Raw genomic sequence first — 19,507 nt, forward strand, 5'->3', positions numbered from 1 at the left:
CCCCTGCCATGAGTCACCTTGGCAAGTTTGGCACTCATGCAGGAAATTCTGGAAGGAGACAGATGACAGACAGGGGAAGGGGCGGGGGTGGATGGAGAGAGACCCGAGAGAGGGAAGGAAAGCGCAAGAGGGAACAGAGTGCACACAAACACACATCATGATGACAGGAGTGAGGCTTCACACAGTGGTCCGCTTGGTGGTTTTATTTCCCCGTTCTTGTGCCTGTGCGTCAGCCTCGGCGGGGCTAACTTCCAGAGCTGACGGCGTGTGTGAGTCACACAGCGCTCCCAGCGGCTCAGGTGGAGGGAGGAGAGAGGCTGGGCACATCAGAGAAGAGGATGAATGAAGGGAGGTCTGTGTTTCTCACCGTCTCTTCTTGGGGCTACGACAGCTTGTCGATGTGTTGCCGTCGCGTGAGATCCTTTGGGTACTAAACGCCGCGGTGCATTTGTATCACAGACAACAGACGCGGCCGTTTTGTGCGTGTCAATCTATGATGCATCGCAAATCAACACCCCGCCACAGACCACACACACGCTCGTCCTCCGGCCTTCGTTGCCATAGAAACACTTGCCAGAGACCTCGATTCGAATCAAGTGTTTGTATCCTGGTTTCGTGTGAGCCCACGCGCATGATGGAATTCATAGGTGTGTGACCAACGACCAAACCCACACCCCACGTTAGTCAGATAAAAGCCTTTCATCCCGTCCTATCGATATCTTCCAAGTTCACCTCAAAGCACAACACACATTGTTTTGGACCACAAAACTTTTATTCCTGTGACAACTTTCCAAGGGCAAAAAACAATAAATAAGAAAATGGAGAGAACTTGGGAGTAGCCCGCATGTCACAAGAGCAGGAGTCACCCACACAAAACATGAAGTGTAAACACCCCCCCCCCCTCCCCCCACATGAACCCCTCAGTCAGTCACTAACAAAGATTAAATCAGTTTCAAAGAGGATTCACACCTGTACAAGTAGTAAAGCTTCGACAAACTTCGATTACAACTGCCTTTCTCCCCGAACATCTTTATTTACAGCCGGGAAATTCATTCATTCACTTGCCCAGACCACTCCTTGGTCGAGCCCCAGTTTGTGTAGTCGGATAGTACTGCGATGTGCATCTTCAAAAACACAGGGATGATGAACTTCATAATATATGCATATATTTATGTCTACACAAACTACTTTCCTATGACTTTTTAAGAAACAATGTTGAACTAGCGACAGGCCTTGGGGTTGAAATGGTCAAACCTATGAATTGTGTGGAGGGGAGAATATCACGGGGAAACCTTACTGGGTGTAAAACTGATCTGAAACACTGCAGCCTGCGGTACAATCACGTCTTCAATCAGGACCCCTCTGCCTGACTCATCGGATGAAGCGCAGGTGGAAAATCCAACAGGAAGTGGCGACCTGGAGTCTGCTACAATTCTTGTATTGACGTTGCAGAGACGTTGCAATGACCCACCACCCCCAAACACAGATGACACATGCAGCACAGGTTCAAATGTATTATTCCACGCCAGTCGACACATTTCCAAATAGTTCCTCTCAAATACATTGCACATATCATATAGGAGTGTATCAAACATAACAGTAGATCTATATGGCCTATATGCTTGACTTTGATCTGAAATACTTAAGTTGCATGTTGTTCACATATTGGGGGGTGATAAGCCCCCTTTTTAAATCCAAATATTCATATTCAATATACTTGTAGTGTTTTACCATACACAAATTCACCAAAAAAGACAAATAAATTCCTATCTTTCTTATTTTGTCCCCCGTCATCATGCAAGCATTTTCTTTCATTCGTTTACATTTTTTTTGTCGTTGCCCAAAATCAGCATAAGCTGTGTGGAACATGGCCCATGACAGCCCCTCTACTGAACGGGCTCCACTGGTAACTCTGAACACAATGTCTGCCTGTCCGTCTGTGGGTCTGCCAGCTGGTTGGCTCATGTGTGCTGCGCTCCATCCAGTCACAGCAGGACTGAGGGGCCCACACACAAACAGCACTTCCACAGCCGTTTCCCCTCTTGCACACACACCTCACAAAGGACATGATGTTTAATAAATATTTCACATTCAATCTGTATTTCATATTCATAGATAATATAGTAACATTGACTACAGCTATGACATTAAAGAAAATCAGATGCATGGTTGTACTCAAAAAGGAATGGGGGAGGGGGGGACATCTTCCAAATGACTATCAAAAACAGACGTACTACTACGATATCTGCTCTTTTATGCCCTTGGAGACGCCCAAGAATATGCATCATGTTGATTTCTTTTAAGGACGACACGGCACGTGGCAGAGGGCCTGTTCATCCCAGGCCGGTTCTGTGGCCCCTAAGGGACCTGCCACACAATGCAGCTCAGTGGGTTCAATGCAGGAACACGGAGAATGAACAGGCAGAGGGCGGGCAGGCGTTCAGAGGCTGAACACAGACGTGAGGCTGAGCCAGGAGGGACATCAGCAGGCAGACTGCTGGGCTTCAACTGAGGCCCGATGCTGCCCCCTGCTGGCTGATCTGGAGATAAGATTCAGACTCACAAAGAGGGCACAGGGTCAGATCTCTTTATTTCCTTCTTATGTTCAGCTCTGGAAGCCTCTCTCACCCTGCCAGCCAGCTTGTTAGAAAGACCAATCAGCTAAACCAACCAGTCAGAAAACCAGCCAGCCAGCCAATCTAGGCACATCAGACCTTGACAACGCCACAAGAGCTCCATGAAGTCACATGTACATATCGGTCAGATATCACACATCCAAACAGATCCTGACCCTGTCAGATGGGTTATTGGGTTGGACTCTGGTAACAACAGCTACAATTGACTCCTCCTCAGCTCAAATAGTCCCATTTTCCAGTCACAAATGTTCATTATGTCAAGGACTTCCATCGTTTTCCGTCTAAGCTGGGCTAAGCTAGCGCTGGTGCTGCATGGAGCTCTGTTAGGGGCCAGACTAGACGACATGCCAGGTCGGGTCAGTAAACACAGTACTCTTGACATACAAACCACCTTTGGAATTTTACAGTACAACCCCCCCCCCCCAAAAAAAAAACCAAACTGTGTCAACTGAGAGGAAAACAAAAAGCACAAGTGACCGTTAAACCAACCGTCGCAGAACACAGAAGAAAGAGAAAGCAACGAAGGCGTCCACGCTCAATCTCTAATGGCTTGGATGCTGATTGGAGACAAAATCAAAGAAAAAAAAACACGTCGATAAAAGAAAAGAAACACACGCACAGAGAAAAACAGTGTAACGTAAAACACATCCAAAAGACTAGTCCCCTCAACACGACAATTAGAGGTCCCTGCAAAGATTCAAACCTGCACATGGACTCAAACCAAGCAGAGGCTCCTTTTCCAGAGCGCCAGACCGGTGTCACCCCCTGCCCGCCCCCATCAAGTGCCAGGACCACAAGCACAGGCTGCAGACCATGCTGGGGGGAGGAGGGGAGGAGAGGGAGGGGCCGGGGGAGGAATGAATACATGGACATCAAGGCTGAGAACAGTCTGTTGTGCAGAACGGTGTCACTTCCTGCGTGCGGGCAGAGTCTCGCGCACCTCTCGCCTCAGTCGCCATAGCAACACACCCCAGCGCTTTGAGAAAACCATTGGGCTCTCTCTCTCTCCCTCTTCCTGTTTGGTCTTGAGGCACCCAGTGACTTCCTGTTTTGATGGAGGCTGGTTGGAGGGATGGCGAGGGGACGAGGAAGTGCTTGGGTCGTCTCGTCTATGTTGGCCCGTGTGTGTGTCAGTGTGTGTCAGTATATGTGTGTGTGTGTGTGTGTCAGTGTATTACCCAGATCCTTGAAGGTACGTGTGTGTTTGCTTGTGTGTGTGTGTGTGTGTCTGCACATGTGGGTGTGTACGTGTGTGTTACTTTCCTCCATACAGTCTCTCGATGTCGTCCTGATAGTGGGATTTGAGCTCCTTGCGTTTGAGCTTGAAGGCGTCTGTCACCAGGCCTGTCTCCGGAGTCCAGGGCTCGGCGCTCAGCCGGATCTTCTTAGGGATCTCAAAACGCTCCAGTTTAGCTGCCGCACACACACACACACACAATAAACAACAGACGCACCAACTCAAAATCCAACGACTTGAAACAACTTTGTTCGTGAGTTGACCCCCTCGAACCCTAACCCTGATTGGACGATCCCCAAGCTTCCCCCTCCTCCTACCAGAGAGGGCAGCCTCGGTGATGATGCGCAGGACCTCTCGCTCCATGTCGGGCCGGTTGCACAGCTCCTCCCAGCTGCCCCGCACGTGCCTCTGCTCTGCCAGCGCCGTCAGCTGCTTCTGGTTGGGCACCACGAAGCCAATCACGTACGACTGGTCGCTGGGGAATTAAGAGATCAGGGATTAGGTTTCAAAGGAGGGGGGGGGGGGGTGGATAGAAAGGTAGACAGATGGGTGTACCTGTTGGCATAGGCACAGATGTTGTCTATGAGGGAGCAGTTCTTCAGCACAGCCTCCACCTTGCCCAGGGACACATACTCCCCCGCCTGCAGCTTCACCAGGTCCTTCTTACGGTCTGCACACGACACACGCACAGTTACATGGAGGTCACCCACACCCCCACCCCCACACACCCACACACCCACAGGGTTCTCCCAGGCTCCTCACCGATGATCTTGAGGCAGCCGTCTGGGTGGAACTCTCCAATGTCCCCGGTGCAGAACCAGCGCTGGCCGCTCTCGTCCACAAAGAAGTCCTCGCGGTTCTTGGCCTCGTTCTTGTAGTAGCCCATGGCAACGTTGGGCCCGCCAATCAGGATCTCTCCCCTGGGGTTAGGCTTGTCCGTGCTGTGGTAACCTCCTGGAGAGGAAAGGGAGGGAAGGAGGGTACAGGAGATCAGAGGAGGTGGGGAGACAGAGGAAGAGACAGGCAGGGGTGGGATGACAAAAAATGTTTTGAGGTAAGACGTCGAGCTGTGTGCGTCCTGCTGTGCAACACTGCTAGAGCCTGCTCACCCTCCTCCCAGTCCTTCAGGGTAATCTCAGAGCACACCAGGGGGGCTCCCACCCGGCCCGTACTGTAGTCCCACACTGAAACACACACACACACACACCAATAAGCACCGCGTCATCGACCAGTCACCCAGGCCGACAAAGATGCATTCACTCGAGCGGCGAGAGACGGCTCCGCGCCGAGGGACACGACGGTTGGCGCGACCGAGGAATGTTCCGAAAGAGTGGTGTCTGTTTACGTTGGGGAGGGACCCGAGCGCACTGCTCAGCGGCTGTGGTGTGTGAAGCTCCGCCTCTTACTCTCGCTGATGGTGCCGGCGCCGCAGGTCTCCGTAAGCCCGTAGCCCTGGCCCACGGGGCAGCACAGGCAGATGTTCATGAAGCGCTGCGTGGCGGCCGACAGGGGCGCCCCGCCCGACAGCAGCACCCGCGTGTTCCCCCCAGGAGGGAGCGCACCCGCTTGAACACCAGGCTGAGGTGGGGGAGGGGGGGAGAGGCCAGGGAGGAAGGCGGGGGGAGGAGGGAAGGGAGAGAAAGGTTTTTTAGAAAGGAGGTTTCGAGAGAGACGGTGAGAGAGGAGGGATGAGATTGACAGATGGAGGAGCAGAGAGCAATTCCAGAGGGACACAGAGTACACACGGGAAGTCATTCAGCACACACTGCTTCATATGGGAGCGTGTGAGAGTGGGTGTGTTTCATATTGCTTCTGCCTCCCCAGGCTCATCCAGGCAATATCAGGACTCACCGTGTTTGATTTGAATTGAGCAAGGCTATAATTACCGGCCTGTAATTGAAAATACTTCCTGTGTGTAAGGAGTGAGTGCAGGTGTACGTGTGTGTGTGTGTGTGTGTATTACCTGTCACAGAGCGGGGTGCTGTAGCCTTTGGAGATTTGCTCCATCTTGTAGTTGTAAGCCAGCACAAACAGAGACCTCTGGAAGCTGCTCATCTCGTCCACCTTGGTCATCACGTTCTTGTAGATGCGGTCCATGATCTCCTACTCAGCCAGGAGCCACAGGGAGGGATGTTACAGACACACACAGAGAGAGAGAGAACAAGAACATTGTGTTCTAAAAGAACGCTGTTCCCCAATGTACTTTGGAGTTGCATCTGACATATTGTCTTTTACTGAAGAAGAAGAAAACGAAAAGGAAGCCCAGGTGTTCTTTTAAGTACAGTGGTTTCTAGTGTAACAGGTGAGCCTGGAGCTGGCTGTGGTGATGGGGGGACGTACTGGTACGGCAGCCATGAGGGTGGGTCTCAGGACGCTGGTGTCTCCTTTACTGCCCTTCTTGATCTTGGTGGACTGGAGGAGGAGGAGAGACGAGGGGGGAGAGATGAGTCCGGAGGTGGGGGGAGGAATGTCAGCGGAGAGAGAGGCTCTCTGTGTGTGTGTGTGTGTTCACCTGGTCCGCCAGCGTTTGAGGGGAGGAGTATCCGATGCGTCCTCCATGTGATATACACACCAGCTCAGCGCTCAGCTCCAGAATGTGGGCCAGGGGCAGGTAGCCTATATAAGTGTCTGTCTCACTGTACACACACACACACACACGTGAAACAGATGGATTGGTGAACGGGTAGAGAAAGAGTACAGAGAAACCAGACACAAACAAGCCCATCGACCTCTATTGAGACTGGGTTTAAAGGCCCAAGGGCACCACCGTTCTGGTACAGAGCAACCTCATAACAACCCTGGATGAGTAGAGCAAGCCCCTGAAAGAACTGTTTGGACCAGTGATAACATATCTTTTGTTTGGCTCTGCACTGCTTAGACAAAACCTCTAACAATGTATTTTTTGAGAATACTGTATCAAGTCAACAAAAAGGTATCGCTATTCCAGTTTGTACTTTACTCCTATTTAATGCCAGCAAGATGTGATCAGGCTGTGTGTGTGTGTGTGTGGGGCAGCGCAGAGCGAGGAGAGGCGCCTGCTTACTCCAGGTTGGGTATCCTCTCTGCCATGCCTGTGATGCCAGCGATGATGTTGCTATGGGAGATGATGACCCCCTTGGGGATGCCCGTGGAGCCACTGGTGTACATGATGACGGCAATGTCCGAGGGGAGGGGCTGCCGCCGCGGCGACGCCACTGGGGGGGGGGGGGGGGGGAGGCTGGTTAGAGGAGAGGAGGTACACAACACACACACAGGAGTACAGATGGACAACATAGGGGCATTTATTATGCCAGTGTTCTTCACTTTCTCTCACCTTTCATGGATATTACTGGGATATAAACGTATCTAACTCTATAAACCTCCCTCCCTCCCCCTCTCCCTCTCCCTCTCCCTCCCTCCCTACGTTTTTCAGGTCTGGAGCCCAGCTCCTGCACCGTGTCCATGTTGTGGACCATGATGCCCCGGGGCATGTCGGGCCAGGAGGTGGGCTTCCTGTCCACCAGGATGATGTGCTGCAGCCTGGGGATTTCCAGCAGGATGGCCTGGAGGGGAGGGGGGGGGGGCACAGAGAAGAGGATGTTTTCATTGAGTGCGGCTGCATTTTGAGCTGCTACAATAAGCCTGCGACAAAAGTACGTCGTCGTACACCAGCTCCAGATATGCATGCAAGCTGCCAACTATCACTAGATGTAGTCTCGGTCCTCACAGCTCCCTGCTGGATGTGTTCTAGCTGCTTCTAGAGTGTCCAGGCCAGGCATACCTTGAGGCGGCTCTGCAGCAGGTCTTTGCTGGTGATGATGTGGGTGACCTCCGTCTCATTGAGGCCGTGGGCGATGGCAGCTCCACCCAGAGTGGAGTACAGGGTTACCACTGGACAGAATCAAACACACCCATATATTGAAATCGATCGAATCGAAGCATCTCTTGGCGTATTTTCTTTTTCCTCTGTGGGCGCTCGCCGATTCAGCGAGGGGGGGAAATGTTGCGTGAGTGTTACGTGTGTGTGTGTGTGCGTGCACTCACGTGGGAAGTTGTACATGAAGCAGGCCTGCGCCGTCACGATCCACTCGGCCCTTGTCTCACAGAAGATGGCCACGTTGCACTGAGGCTTCTGCCCCAGGGAGGCCAGCCCGCTGCCGAAGCACACGGCTGCTTGGTAGGCCTCCTCGTAGCTCAGCCAGTTATACTCCCCCAGGATCACCTGCGCACGGGCACAAATAAGCCAGCGCTGCTGAAACGACCGCACTCCAGACTCCAGACGCTTCCTGTATCTAACGGCCTTCTCAAACTATTTGATGACGCTCTGACGGCCGCGAACCAGCCTTCTGCAGGGCTGCGAGCTGCCGCACAGACGCAGCCCTGCAGAACAGCCCCCCCTGCTGTACGCTCTCTGCCGCTGCAGCTCTCCTGAGGAGGCGGGCTGTGAACACAGAGAACGGGGCGGTGCACAATTCCTCCCGGTGTCCTTCTCACATTCCGACGGCTTAACCCTGACTCTGGAGCGTCGCGTCGATTGATGCCAACATTGTGACCGTGAAAAAGTGTGAGAGTGGAAGATAAGCCGGACAAGAGCTAGACTTGCACCGCCCCGACCCCGACCCCCACCCCTGTTAGCGACTCCCGTGGTGTGCTAATCTCCCTATTGGAAACACCTCACCTTCCACCACCTCTGGGACATCCCTCCCCCCCTCCTCTCTCCTACCTTCTTGAACACCTTGCCGTTGGGCTGCAGCTCGTCCTCCTCGCTCAGCACCTCCCGGGTGCCCAGGCAGTCCCGCCGGGGGAAGCGCCGCGCCGCAAACTCAAACACCTTGTCCAGGGTGCGCACGCCGTCGTGCATGCCCGCCGACAGCCCCCGCAGGCTGTCGACCGAGCGCCAGGGGCCCGCCGGGTGGCCGCTCACCGAGCGCGCCTTGGTGCGGCGGGCCCGCTCCAGGTTGTCGCCGGCGCCAGAGAACAGGTACCAGGGCAGGAAGGTGATGACGGAGTAGACCCACGCCACCGAGCGGAACACCTGCAGCAGCAGGGGGTTCATGTCCTCCTTCAGCTTCATCCTCCTCTCCCCCTGGATCGGCGGGCGGGGCCCAGGCTCAGGCAGGCGGGGGGCTGGATAGGGGCGTGGGGTTGGGGGGTGGGTGGGCGGGCGCTCTAGGACTGAGACTGAACACTCTTCTCTCCTTCAGTTGAACGGAGAGACTGTCTCGCTCTCTCTCCTTGTTTTGTGAGAGGCTGTTTCTGTGGTGCGCGTGGGCTCAGGGGATGTTATGAGCGAGCGATGAAGGGATGGAGGTGGGGGAGGGGGGTATGGACTGATGCTGGGTTAGCTGCTGCTCTTGGGACCAGCTTGGGTAAACGCATGTATCCGCCCAGAGCTACCTGCACAGACAGAAGGAGAAAGCCAGAAACAGAGTCAGTGATAGTAATAATAAGGCAACCAACTTACAGCAGACCAGCAAAGTTGACAGTGACACAGCCTTGGCACAAAATCAATTCTCTCTTTTTCACGCAAGGCTGGCTCCGACTTTAGGCTTTAGCTTTCCGCTAAAGCCTTCCTCAAACACACACACACACATTCCCCAAAATCAACGCTTTAGGGACCTGATCTGGATAAGAGAGAGCCTGCAGTCTCCCCCATGGTCAGCACTCAGCAGTATCGTCTGTCCACTTCCCCTGCAGTTGTTAGCACAACAACAGTTGTGCAATCCTCCTATCCAAACAACACTTAAAGGGCTAGGAATATAAATACAAGCCTGCAACAGAGTCAAAACCATCTTCGAAACCAAACAAAACCAACCGCTAGCACTTGACATGCAGCCAGCTCAGCATATTCCCTGCTGTTCTTGTGTCAGTGCGGAGCCTACCATGTGCAACTCTTAAGGGTTAGTCAGACTGTGACACATTCCACCACACCTCTGGTGGAGGTCTGGGGCCAGGAGTGCAGGAGGTGGAGGGAGAGCAAGGAAGAGAAGGGGTCGGGGAGAGAGAGGTTTAGTGTAACAACGCTTGCCGTGCAGCCCCCATGACCTTCACCGCCTCCTCGGGAATCTCTCACTGACTCCAGCTTGCACAGGTTAGACATAGGAAGCCCAACTGTCTCAAATAAAATCCCTTTCGCCCAAAAACTATCTTGGAGACATTTTCAATTAGGGCATGCCTTGGATGCTGGCCAGCTGTAAGGAGAGGCCTGGGTGAGTGGAGGCAGCCTGGGTGAGTGGAGGCAGCCTGGGTGAGTGGAGGCAGCCTGGGTGAGTGGAGGCAGCCTGGGTGAGTGGAGGCAGCCTGGGTGAGTGGAGGCAGCCTGGGTGAGTGGAGGCAGCCTGGGTGAGTGGAGGCAGCCTGGGTGAGTGGAGGCAGCCTGGGTGAGTGGAGGCAGCCTGGGTGAGTGGAGGCAGCCTGGGTGAGTGGAGGCAGCCTGGGTGAGTGGAGGCAGCCTGGGTGAGTGGAGGCAGCCTGGGTGAGTGGAGGCAGCCTGGGTGAGTGGAGGCAGCCTGGGTGAGTGGAGGCAGCCTGGGTGGGCATTTCTAGAGCTGGCAAGGACAACCAGGTTCTTATGCCATCAGATCTGACCTAGGTCCTAGGACCTCATGTCACCACAGCCCCTCTCTCTAGCCTTTAGCCTAGCAGACACCTGATCCTCATTACCTGCACTGCACCAGTCCAGGCCCCTCCCCCATCCCTTCCACACACGCTGCTCAAGTGATGCCAGTGACACCCGCCGCCCCTCCCCGGATTGGACTGCCCGACATGGCGGGTCGAACCTTCTGCTCTCCCTCGGAGGAGTCGCTGATCGATGACTGGTGACAGCTGAGCAAGCATGCACCTGACCTGTCACATCACGTCAATTCAGAAGGTGACCTCGAGGAGGGTGGGCGTGAATGAATCACCTGCTAGTCTATGTTATCTCATCTAGACTGCTCTTCACACTTCAACTCCTTGAGAACTGTTAAGACCAATTCTGTCTCCCCATCAAAAGCTGCTTCCAGACTGTACCAGGACTAACTGGGAACGGAGACAGGGCTCCACCACAAGAGACAAACCACTGTTTATAGATTGACATCTTATCTTCACAGTCAGCTGCACAATCTCACTGGTTATCTTTCTCAAGGTCATAGACCGTATTAGTAGTTCTTTATCAGTGTATCTATTTCTGCTATAGATTTAAAAAAAACAAGCTCGTCCAGATTTTCCTAACTATGTGCAACTGAGAGCAGTGATACTCCAGGCACAGTAGTCTTAGCTGTACTCCTTGACAGCTACACATTCAATAACCAGCTGTATAAGTTTAAAAAAACTGTACTTAAGTTTGTCTGACTTCAACTACTTGAAATATTAGTACAGTTGCTGTCTGTCTGCTTTGCTGACTGATTAAGTTATCCTAAATTCAGACCATGGGCAATACAACGGAAACGTCTGCAGGACCACGACTCTGGGAGGTAGAACGCATGTAGTATATGACCTGTAGAACTGGTACAAGAACGAAGGCCATATATGCACTTCTTTCTGTCTGACTTTTTGCCAATGTTGTTATCAGGCAAAGTCAATGAATACACAATGATAACGCAGGTAGCTACTACTTGTAAGAAAAAAAATAGGTTTTCAGCATGTGCAGAAATGTTTTGTTGCCATGAAGCAGTTGTCAAGGAGAGGTTGCGTTGTTCTGACAGCTGCTGGCAACTGAACAATATAAGGATGGCCTAATTGCTAGCCTAGCATGCTAGCCTAGCAACATTTGCTGTCTGGAATCTGACATGCCGGTGAGGCATCCGTATTAGCTTAAGCTAAATCCAACATTGTCATTGTCCAACCACATACCAAAATGGGCTGGTTCTGTCACGACATGAAAAATAAACCAACCAACAGAACAAAGCACAAAACTGACTCAGTTAACATGCTAGTACTTTTGCTTGGCGAGTAAGCTGGATGTTACAGCCAGCTAACGTGTCATAGTAGCTAGCTTCGACAGGGCGGGTAGACTGTGTAGTTTGCACAAACCCTGTCAGCTAAACTAGCTAACAAGTAGCATAGTGTCACGTCGAAATTAAAATCATTGCTGTGGTGTTGATGACGAGTGGCTGATGTGAGACGATCTATCTAGCTCTATTCCATTGGCTCTTTTATAACATGTTAAAACAATTGGATGTTATATACTCACCAACACCATGATACATGTTTAAGTATGTCGCTATCAAGCTAAGCTAACGAACTAGTAAAAAAAAAAAGCTCGCTAGTAAGAGCTAACTAGCTTAGCTAAGCTAACCAACATCATCATCACATCGACAACATCTGCAGAGAACAGAGACAATGCATTCTCACCGCTTTCTCAGCCGCTATTTCTGTGTCTTCGTGGAATTTGGTCAACAAAGACTATTTTGGTGTCTCACTGGCATCATATTTTAAGTAAATTTAAAAACGATGACTGTGGCAAGGAATGACGAGAATCCGACAGATTTTTTATTATTTTGTGTGGGAATCTTTGGGCATCACCGGCCCGTGGTATCAGTCCGGAAGTGATGTTTATGAAGTCGAGACACTTCTCTTGATTGTTATTGGTCCGCTGAAGGTGGCGCGTGTTTGAGGTAGCTGTGATGTCAAAGGGGTTACTTACGGTCAATTGACCCAGCCTTTGGCTGACTTGAAATGCATCAAGCTGAACTTATAGATTCGATGATAAATTGCATACAAACACACACACCATGTTCATCCTTTTTACTTGTTCCGTTTTTACCAGATGAGAGTCAAACGTCAATGTGGGCAAACGAATAAACGTAGACTTGTCTCCAATGTGGTTACATGGCTGTGGCTGTGTTCGTGCACATTCCTTGATTTGCCTACAACCAGGTCAGCAGTCTGTGGATTTTGTCATTACAGAAACTTTCTCAGCCACCATGGGACTTTCTCAGCAACTTTCTCTTCCTGTTCCAATCTTGACTCCATCTCTGAAAGCCTGAAAGTCTCCTGTAACTAATTCCTGTTTTGACCTGATTTGAGATTTGTCTCAGACTCTGATGGCTATGAAGTGTGAACAGAGCTTTACAGTGCTAAACCACTAAACCCCATTTTTGGAATCAAATTTTCAGTGGCCTAAACCTATTTGTCGAATCAGACACTCTTGGCAAAACTCTAAACACATTCTCATTCACTAAAAACATTTGGCTCTGTGAAGCACTTGTGTTGCTAAATGGTAAACACAGGCGACAAACAGTAAACACAACTACAACACAGTTGTCATCTGTAAAACACAATGACTCAAAATTGTTCACACTTGTTTCTAATGCTGGTTTGGGACAATGTCAGCTTTCACCGTGGTGTCCGTATACAAGAATGGTTCAACATCAACCAGCAATTTTTACTATAAATGTTTGCCTTCCACCATACAGCCCTTTTCTCATCCCAATTGAGGAGTTTTTCTCTGCTTGTCGGTGGAAGGTCAATGACCGAAACCGATATACCAGGGTAAAATTCCTACAGGCAATGGAATTGGCCTGTGGTGACATAGGTATGGAGTGTTTTCAAAGCGGATCTGGCACACCAGAGGGGTTTTACCCCGTTGTTCTTTGTTGACATTTTCTAAGCTGTGATGGTTACTGTAAATATTTTCTTTATTGCTAAATGCAGTTACGGTGTATACATAAACAAATGTACATGTCTTTACATGTAACTGCATGCCCTGGATGCTGTGTTCTCCATTTTTATGTTGTGTCTATTGATTATGCCCTAGTGTTTATATATATTGATTTGCTGTCTTTATGATCTAAAAGCATTGTTTGATTTTGAGCACAGGTTAAATGGTTTAGGGGCTTGATTTTTGCCAGAATAGTCAGAAGTTTGGGAAATTTAGTTTGAAGATTTGTTTTTGTGTTTATAGTTTTGAGAAAATGTGTGACCGTTTCAAGACATGTGTTTTAACAATTGTGAAACACTTTAAGAGTATTGGGATAGCGGTGTAAACATGTACCCACTCTGGGTGTTTACTCTTCTGGGTGGGGTGTTTCCTGATTCTTACTTGTGTAGTGCAGTTCCTGTAACACTTTATTATGAATAGTCTGGAATGAGACAACTTTTTGCAGATGTTTGTTCTTCTACTCTTGGTTTTGTTTACTTCTGACAAATTCTGGAAAGTTCCTTAGTAAAATGTACCTTATAGGGTAGAATTGTTGTATGTTTTGAGTTCTTTTTTCCTTCTATTCATCTACCTCTCTCTTACTTCCTCTCGTCGCTATTTTCATCTCCCCAACCCCCTCTCCTCCTTACCTGCCTGACACAAGAATGTAATTGTCACTTAAATATCTTCTGGTGGTTTGCATACTTGACAAAGAACAATAAGTATTCCCCCCCCCCCCTCTCTCTCTTTCTCTCTCACACACACACACACACACACACACACACATACACACATACACACACACTCAGAGGCACATGCTGTGTGTCAGTCAGCAGTGTCGTGATCATCCTTGGGCTATTGACACCAACACTATGCTTGATGTTTTGAGCAAGGAGGAACTCTTTCATCTCCTCAGTAAATAATGTGTGTCCAATGTGATAATGTCACAGCACACACATAAATTGCATCCTGGTACAAACAGCCCCCACCCCACCTCCAATAATCAACCTGGGAAATAAAAGATTGGACCTTCTTGATGATCATTTTGATCATGATGATCTTGTTTTATAATGCTTCGTATCAGCCTGAACTGATCAATTTAATCCAAATGTGATATTTATTTTGCATGCATAGAGGGAATTTGTACAGTTGTGCACAAGTGCGTTGTTGACTTGACAGTCAAAATACATTTTTTATTTAATGAATGAGTCCCTTTGGATCATTTACATATGCATGTTTGTAGCTCTCACAGGGGGAAGATTTTAGACTTTATTAGCTATATTGACTTGAGCTTGTTTTGTTTGACAAAAGCTTGAATGGAAGGGAAAATAGACTAAATCCCAGTTTCAGAGAATGAAATAGATAAAGAATGTTACCATTGAGCCTCTGGCCGGGCATGCAGCCCCTTTGACGTCCAGTTGGGCTTAAAATGGGCTGAAGGGGGGGAGGGGAGGGGCAGAGGGGGTTGAAGGGGGCGAGGGGCGGGGGGGATGCTAAAGGGGGGCATGAGGGAAGGATTAGAGAACAAAAGGATCCTTCTCTGTCATCAAAGAGGATCTCTCAGCTCATCCGCAGCTCTCTGGCGACAGTTTTTTTTAAAGGGAGGATGGTGAAGGGATAGGTGGGGGATGGAGGAGGGGTGGGGGGTGCAGATTTCAAAGTAATCTTTAACTTTAAGCCCCGTCAGTCTTTCTGAAATGCTGCCCCCTGTCCCAGACCCGGCGTTGTCTTTGGCTGCTCCCAGAGGAAAGCCTGCCGCCCTTCTCTTTCTTCTCTAGCTTTTGTCACGGTGCCATTTAAGTGGCATTATTCACTGGCTGGATGACCAAGTGAGGGAACCCTTTTCAGAGGACCAAAAGAAACTGACTTTAACTCCCCAGTTCAGAGACTCCTCTTAAAACAACACCAACTGGAAACAAATACCCACTTTGTTGTCGGAGTTCGCATGCCTATCTGAGAGGCGTGCCTCTCTGAGAGGAAAGGGGGGGAGCCAGGGGAGACTCTGCACCCCTGTGACAGGATCAGGGAGACGAGCATATGCATATCTGACAATGATCAGACAAAGGAACCTATACACACAAGCCTTGTCTGGACTGTACTGCATATGGTGTCCCATTTCACATCTTCAGATTTATGAATTATAATTTCTCAGTGTCCTTCAGATTGATTCATAGATAGAGGGTGTGTGTGTGTGGGGTGGTCTCATTAAGTGTGTGGGACAATTCACCCTCTTCTCGTCACACAAAAATGGAACTGCTCTGTTGACGTCCAGCCTTGACAAGACATCTATAGGAGACAGAGTCAATCAATCACCGATACCCCAGCAAATGTGGACTCCTGTGGAATGGATGACCTTTAAAGATAACAGAAGTCCATCACAGGAACTTGATGTAGGTGTAGTGCCATGGGAGCTTTTCTATTCATTCATTGTTTCACATGTTTTATGAAAGTCCTTGTTTGGGCTCCCTGGTCCCAGGAGGTGGCCCCAGACTGTGTTGGTTTACATGCCCCCAGGTTCCTCCAGGCTGCGGCTCCACAGGCCATGTCAGCAACCCCACGGAGAGCCTGTGTGGAGGTAATCTCCTATGACATTGTCAGGTGGGGATTATTGATCCGGGTCCCTCAGGTTACACACTCTCTTGCATCCTTCGATGGGATTTATTGAATAAGAAATTCAAACGTCTTCTTCAGAAAGTTGACAAAGCCTCAAAGGTACCTTCTCAATACTGCCAAAGTGCTGTGAACGTTATATCTTTTTTGGTCTAAGGCATTTTATCAATATGCAGACTTGATGAGTGAAAGCCACTCAGCAAATTAACTTGTGTACCTGTTGGACTTAGTTTAATTGAACACCATCAGGATGAGTGCAACTCCTTTTATTTAAAATGTCTTCGAAATAAACATATTTATAAGTGTTAAATATGTATCTCTCACTCAGTAGTTTAACACCTTGAGATATTATGGGGGGTGGGGTGGAGTGGGGGGGGGGGGGGGGCAGGCTGAAGTGACAGGCAAGCAAGCAGGCAGACGAGGAGAGATCCTAAGCACAAGGAAATACTTTTAGACAAACTTGGAATTTACACAAACACAAATGAACACAGATTAGTGTTGAATTTGCGCTGCCTATGTTGGCGGAATAACATGGTTTTAACACGTCATTTAAGAAAATTACACAGTTTCAATAATGTTTTGAGTTTACATTTACTGTGCATGTGTATATTCCTACAGGGCACTCACCAGGAGCTTATGCTGTAGGTCATACAGATGTGTACTTATACACATAGAACTGCACACACACACACTTGCACACACACACACACACACACACACACACAGACGGACACAGACACACACATTGATCGATGTGTGAAAAACTATGAGTGTCTCCGGTTTCGCCATGCACGTACTCCAGACATCTTCAATTTCTCTTGGATTGTTCGGAGGCCTACTACGACCCAACAGCGCCAGCTGAAAGCTAGAGGTGTGACGTCTCCATAAATGGACATCCCGGAGCTGTCCACTCGGAGTGGTGCTGAAATGCCCTAAACGCGGGGAATCTCCCAATAAGATTAAAACGACAAGACATTTACCTTTACATTAAAACAGCCCTTTTTTGTATTTATTTGTGGTTAGATATTTCATTTGTGTTTTACTTCTACATTTAGTGGGATATAGGCTTTGACAATACTCAACCACCATGCCTAATAACATATACTCTACCTTGATGATGAATAATGTAATTACGCCTTGGATGCAAAAATACAACAGGTTAGCCTAGTTTATGATTCTAAACCGGGATTTAACCTATATAGATATAATCTAATTATGTAAACCTATCTGGCACTGCCTCTGGGTTGTGACCCAGTTGTTTTTAGACTTTAAAGTTGTGATCCAAACGGTTCTATCGGGGGAACGACTGTCTACTGTGAACGTTGATTCATACCGGGCAAAGAAGGAGGGGACACTGCTTGAGCGCTGCCCTACTTGCACTCAATCATTTCCTCATCCACTCCACGGTAGAAGGCGGTTGACTATGCTGGCATTACCTTATCAAATTCCCATTTGATCAAGTAGCCTACAAGGCCTACTTCTAATGATGATTCTTGACCGAATCGGTAGATCTGCGGCAATCGTTTATAAGTTATTTTAAATGTTTTGTCTGCACGGGATGTCATGGCACAGACGATAAGCTTAGAAGAAATTAATACGTCATTCCCTTACGAAGAATACGAGTGTAAAATATGCTACAACTATTTTGACTTGGGCCGCCGCACTCCAAAACTTTTGGAATGTTTACACACATTTTGCGAGGAGTGTCTAAATACGCTTCATCTCCGAGAGGACCGAGGATGGCGAATCGGTTGTCCGCTCTGCCGCCATAGAACTCCAGTCCCAGAATATCGAATACAAAACCTCCCTAACAATACTAAAGTAACGGATGATCTTCCTCTCCATGTCGAGGCAGACCCTTTGCCACAGGACAGTCTGCCGTCAGACCGCCCACCTTTGCATCCAGCGCTTGTTGCTGCGTACCGTAGAGAAGAGGCAAATGCAGCAGGGGTTCAGGCGCAGGCGGTGCAACCTAATGCAACTGACGGCGGGGGCTATGAGAGCTGTCAAAGCTGCAAGCGCGTCGCATTGACCACGGGTTGTGTGTGCGCCATCTTTTCTTTCCTCTCCATGATAGTATTATTGTTCCTGGGTTTAATATTTCTGTATAACTTCAATAACCCTCCCTCGCCCATCGGCCCTGTCTGTCTGTCTTTAGCAAGCGTCCTCGCCATGTTCTCTGTTATTGTCACGTGGTTAATGTGTTGGCTGAAATACCGACCTGGGTTAGACACAACCGCTGGTTCCGCTGGTAACGGCGACAGAAGAAATGCATTATAACTTCAACGTAATTTGACTAAATAAATTACATTTGTAAGGTTTAGCTGGGCCCCTTTGTGAACTAAAAAGTATGCAATAGTATTTATCCATTAGTCACAAAAGAGAGGCCCTCTGAACAAGTGTTTCAAATCAATCCTGTTTAAGATCTCTTCAATTTCGTTGAACCCCTCAATTATTCTTGCACATCTAATATGGGTTGTATTGAACATTGCAGTCCTAAAAGGGTGTAGTCCGAGGTTCTTGTTACAAAACAGTTCTACAAATAAGACAAGCTTCCAATGAGACCACGGTTTAAATGAAGATGCCTCAACATACATTATACATACACATATACAGCCTATTAATCATTTGAATGATGAAGGACATGTCTGCCTGAAAGAGATTTGAGATGTAAGTGTTGCACTACCCATCCTTAGGTTATATGAACTGATGACTGTTGTTGCTTGGTTGGAGTGTTAGTGTCCATGTACTGTATGTCACAATGTCACCCTTTATGAATTAACCAAATAATAAATATCCCATAACTCACTGTGACGTAATACCAATGCTTTTGGATCCGGATGCAGTATTTAGATGACTTTAAGAGGTCCAGCTGTTTTGAATCATTCTAAGCCCAGTGGTTTATAGGCTCTGTATATTTTCATTAAGTAGGAACAAGGCCGATGAAAAAGTGCTGTAGATAGCATGAATACGCTCAGGATTTCATTGTAAGAGGAACACACATTTTATCAATGGTACAAAGGGCTGATGTTTACAATCATTCATATTCCGGTCTGCACATTGCAGAACGTTGCTTGACACTGCAGAGATGGAGCGTTCCCATTGATTTGGCTGTCACATGTCTGCCCTCCAGTGGTTGGTCAAGGGTACTTCTATGGATCTGTCAGACCAACTCCACTTATGTTCCACATCCCCAATCTTAAAATAATTCAGGAATAAAGCTAGTCAAGTTAGTCAAAGTAATACTTGTAATCAGCAATGTGTTATTCTCAATTCTTTTTTTGTTTGTTTTATTTCTGCTGCCTGAAAGACTGATATTTCCCCCTTATTGTCTAATGCACTGTATGCTGTATGAATTAGACTATATAGGAGTGAGGAGATCCCCATGGGCAAAGTCCCAATGTAGGTTTGAGTCTTGCTAAG

The 19,507-nt window shown here is 48.7% G+C and overlaps 1 protein-coding gene and 1 pseudogene across 1 annotated transcript; one reads left to right on the forward strand and one right to left on the reverse strand.

The window, feature by feature from the left end:
• Positions 1–750: 750 nt before the first annotated feature.
• Positions 751–8,983, reverse strand: acsl3b (acyl-CoA synthetase long chain family member 3b). Its single transcript, XM_084707500.1, is given in 15 exon segments — positions 751–4,049; positions 4,191–4,348; positions 4,429–4,543; positions 4,636–4,827; positions 4,983–5,057; positions 5,280–5,414; positions 5,417–5,451; positions 5,837–5,976; positions 6,214–6,285; positions 6,386–6,509; positions 6,917–7,067; positions 7,277–7,415; positions 7,634–7,743; positions 7,897–8,074; positions 8,576–8,983. Coding segments are annotated over 15 exon segments (2,133 nt in total). The 5' UTR covers positions 8,927–8,983; the 3' UTR covers positions 751–3,891.
• An 8,513-nt stretch (positions 8,984–17,496) lies between these two features.
• LOC146271155 (RING finger protein 228 pseudogene) lies at positions 17,497–18,866 on the forward strand (annotated as a pseudogene).
• Positions 18,867–19,507: the final 641 nt, after the last annotated feature.

Source organism: Hypomesus nipponensis, chromosome 10, assembly GCF_054491055.1.
Source record: "Hypomesus nipponensis isolate SF chromosome 10, ASM5449105v1, whole genome shotgun sequence".
Classification (NCBI taxonomy): Eukaryota; Metazoa; Chordata; class Actinopteri; order Osmeriformes; family Osmeridae; genus Hypomesus; species Hypomesus nipponensis.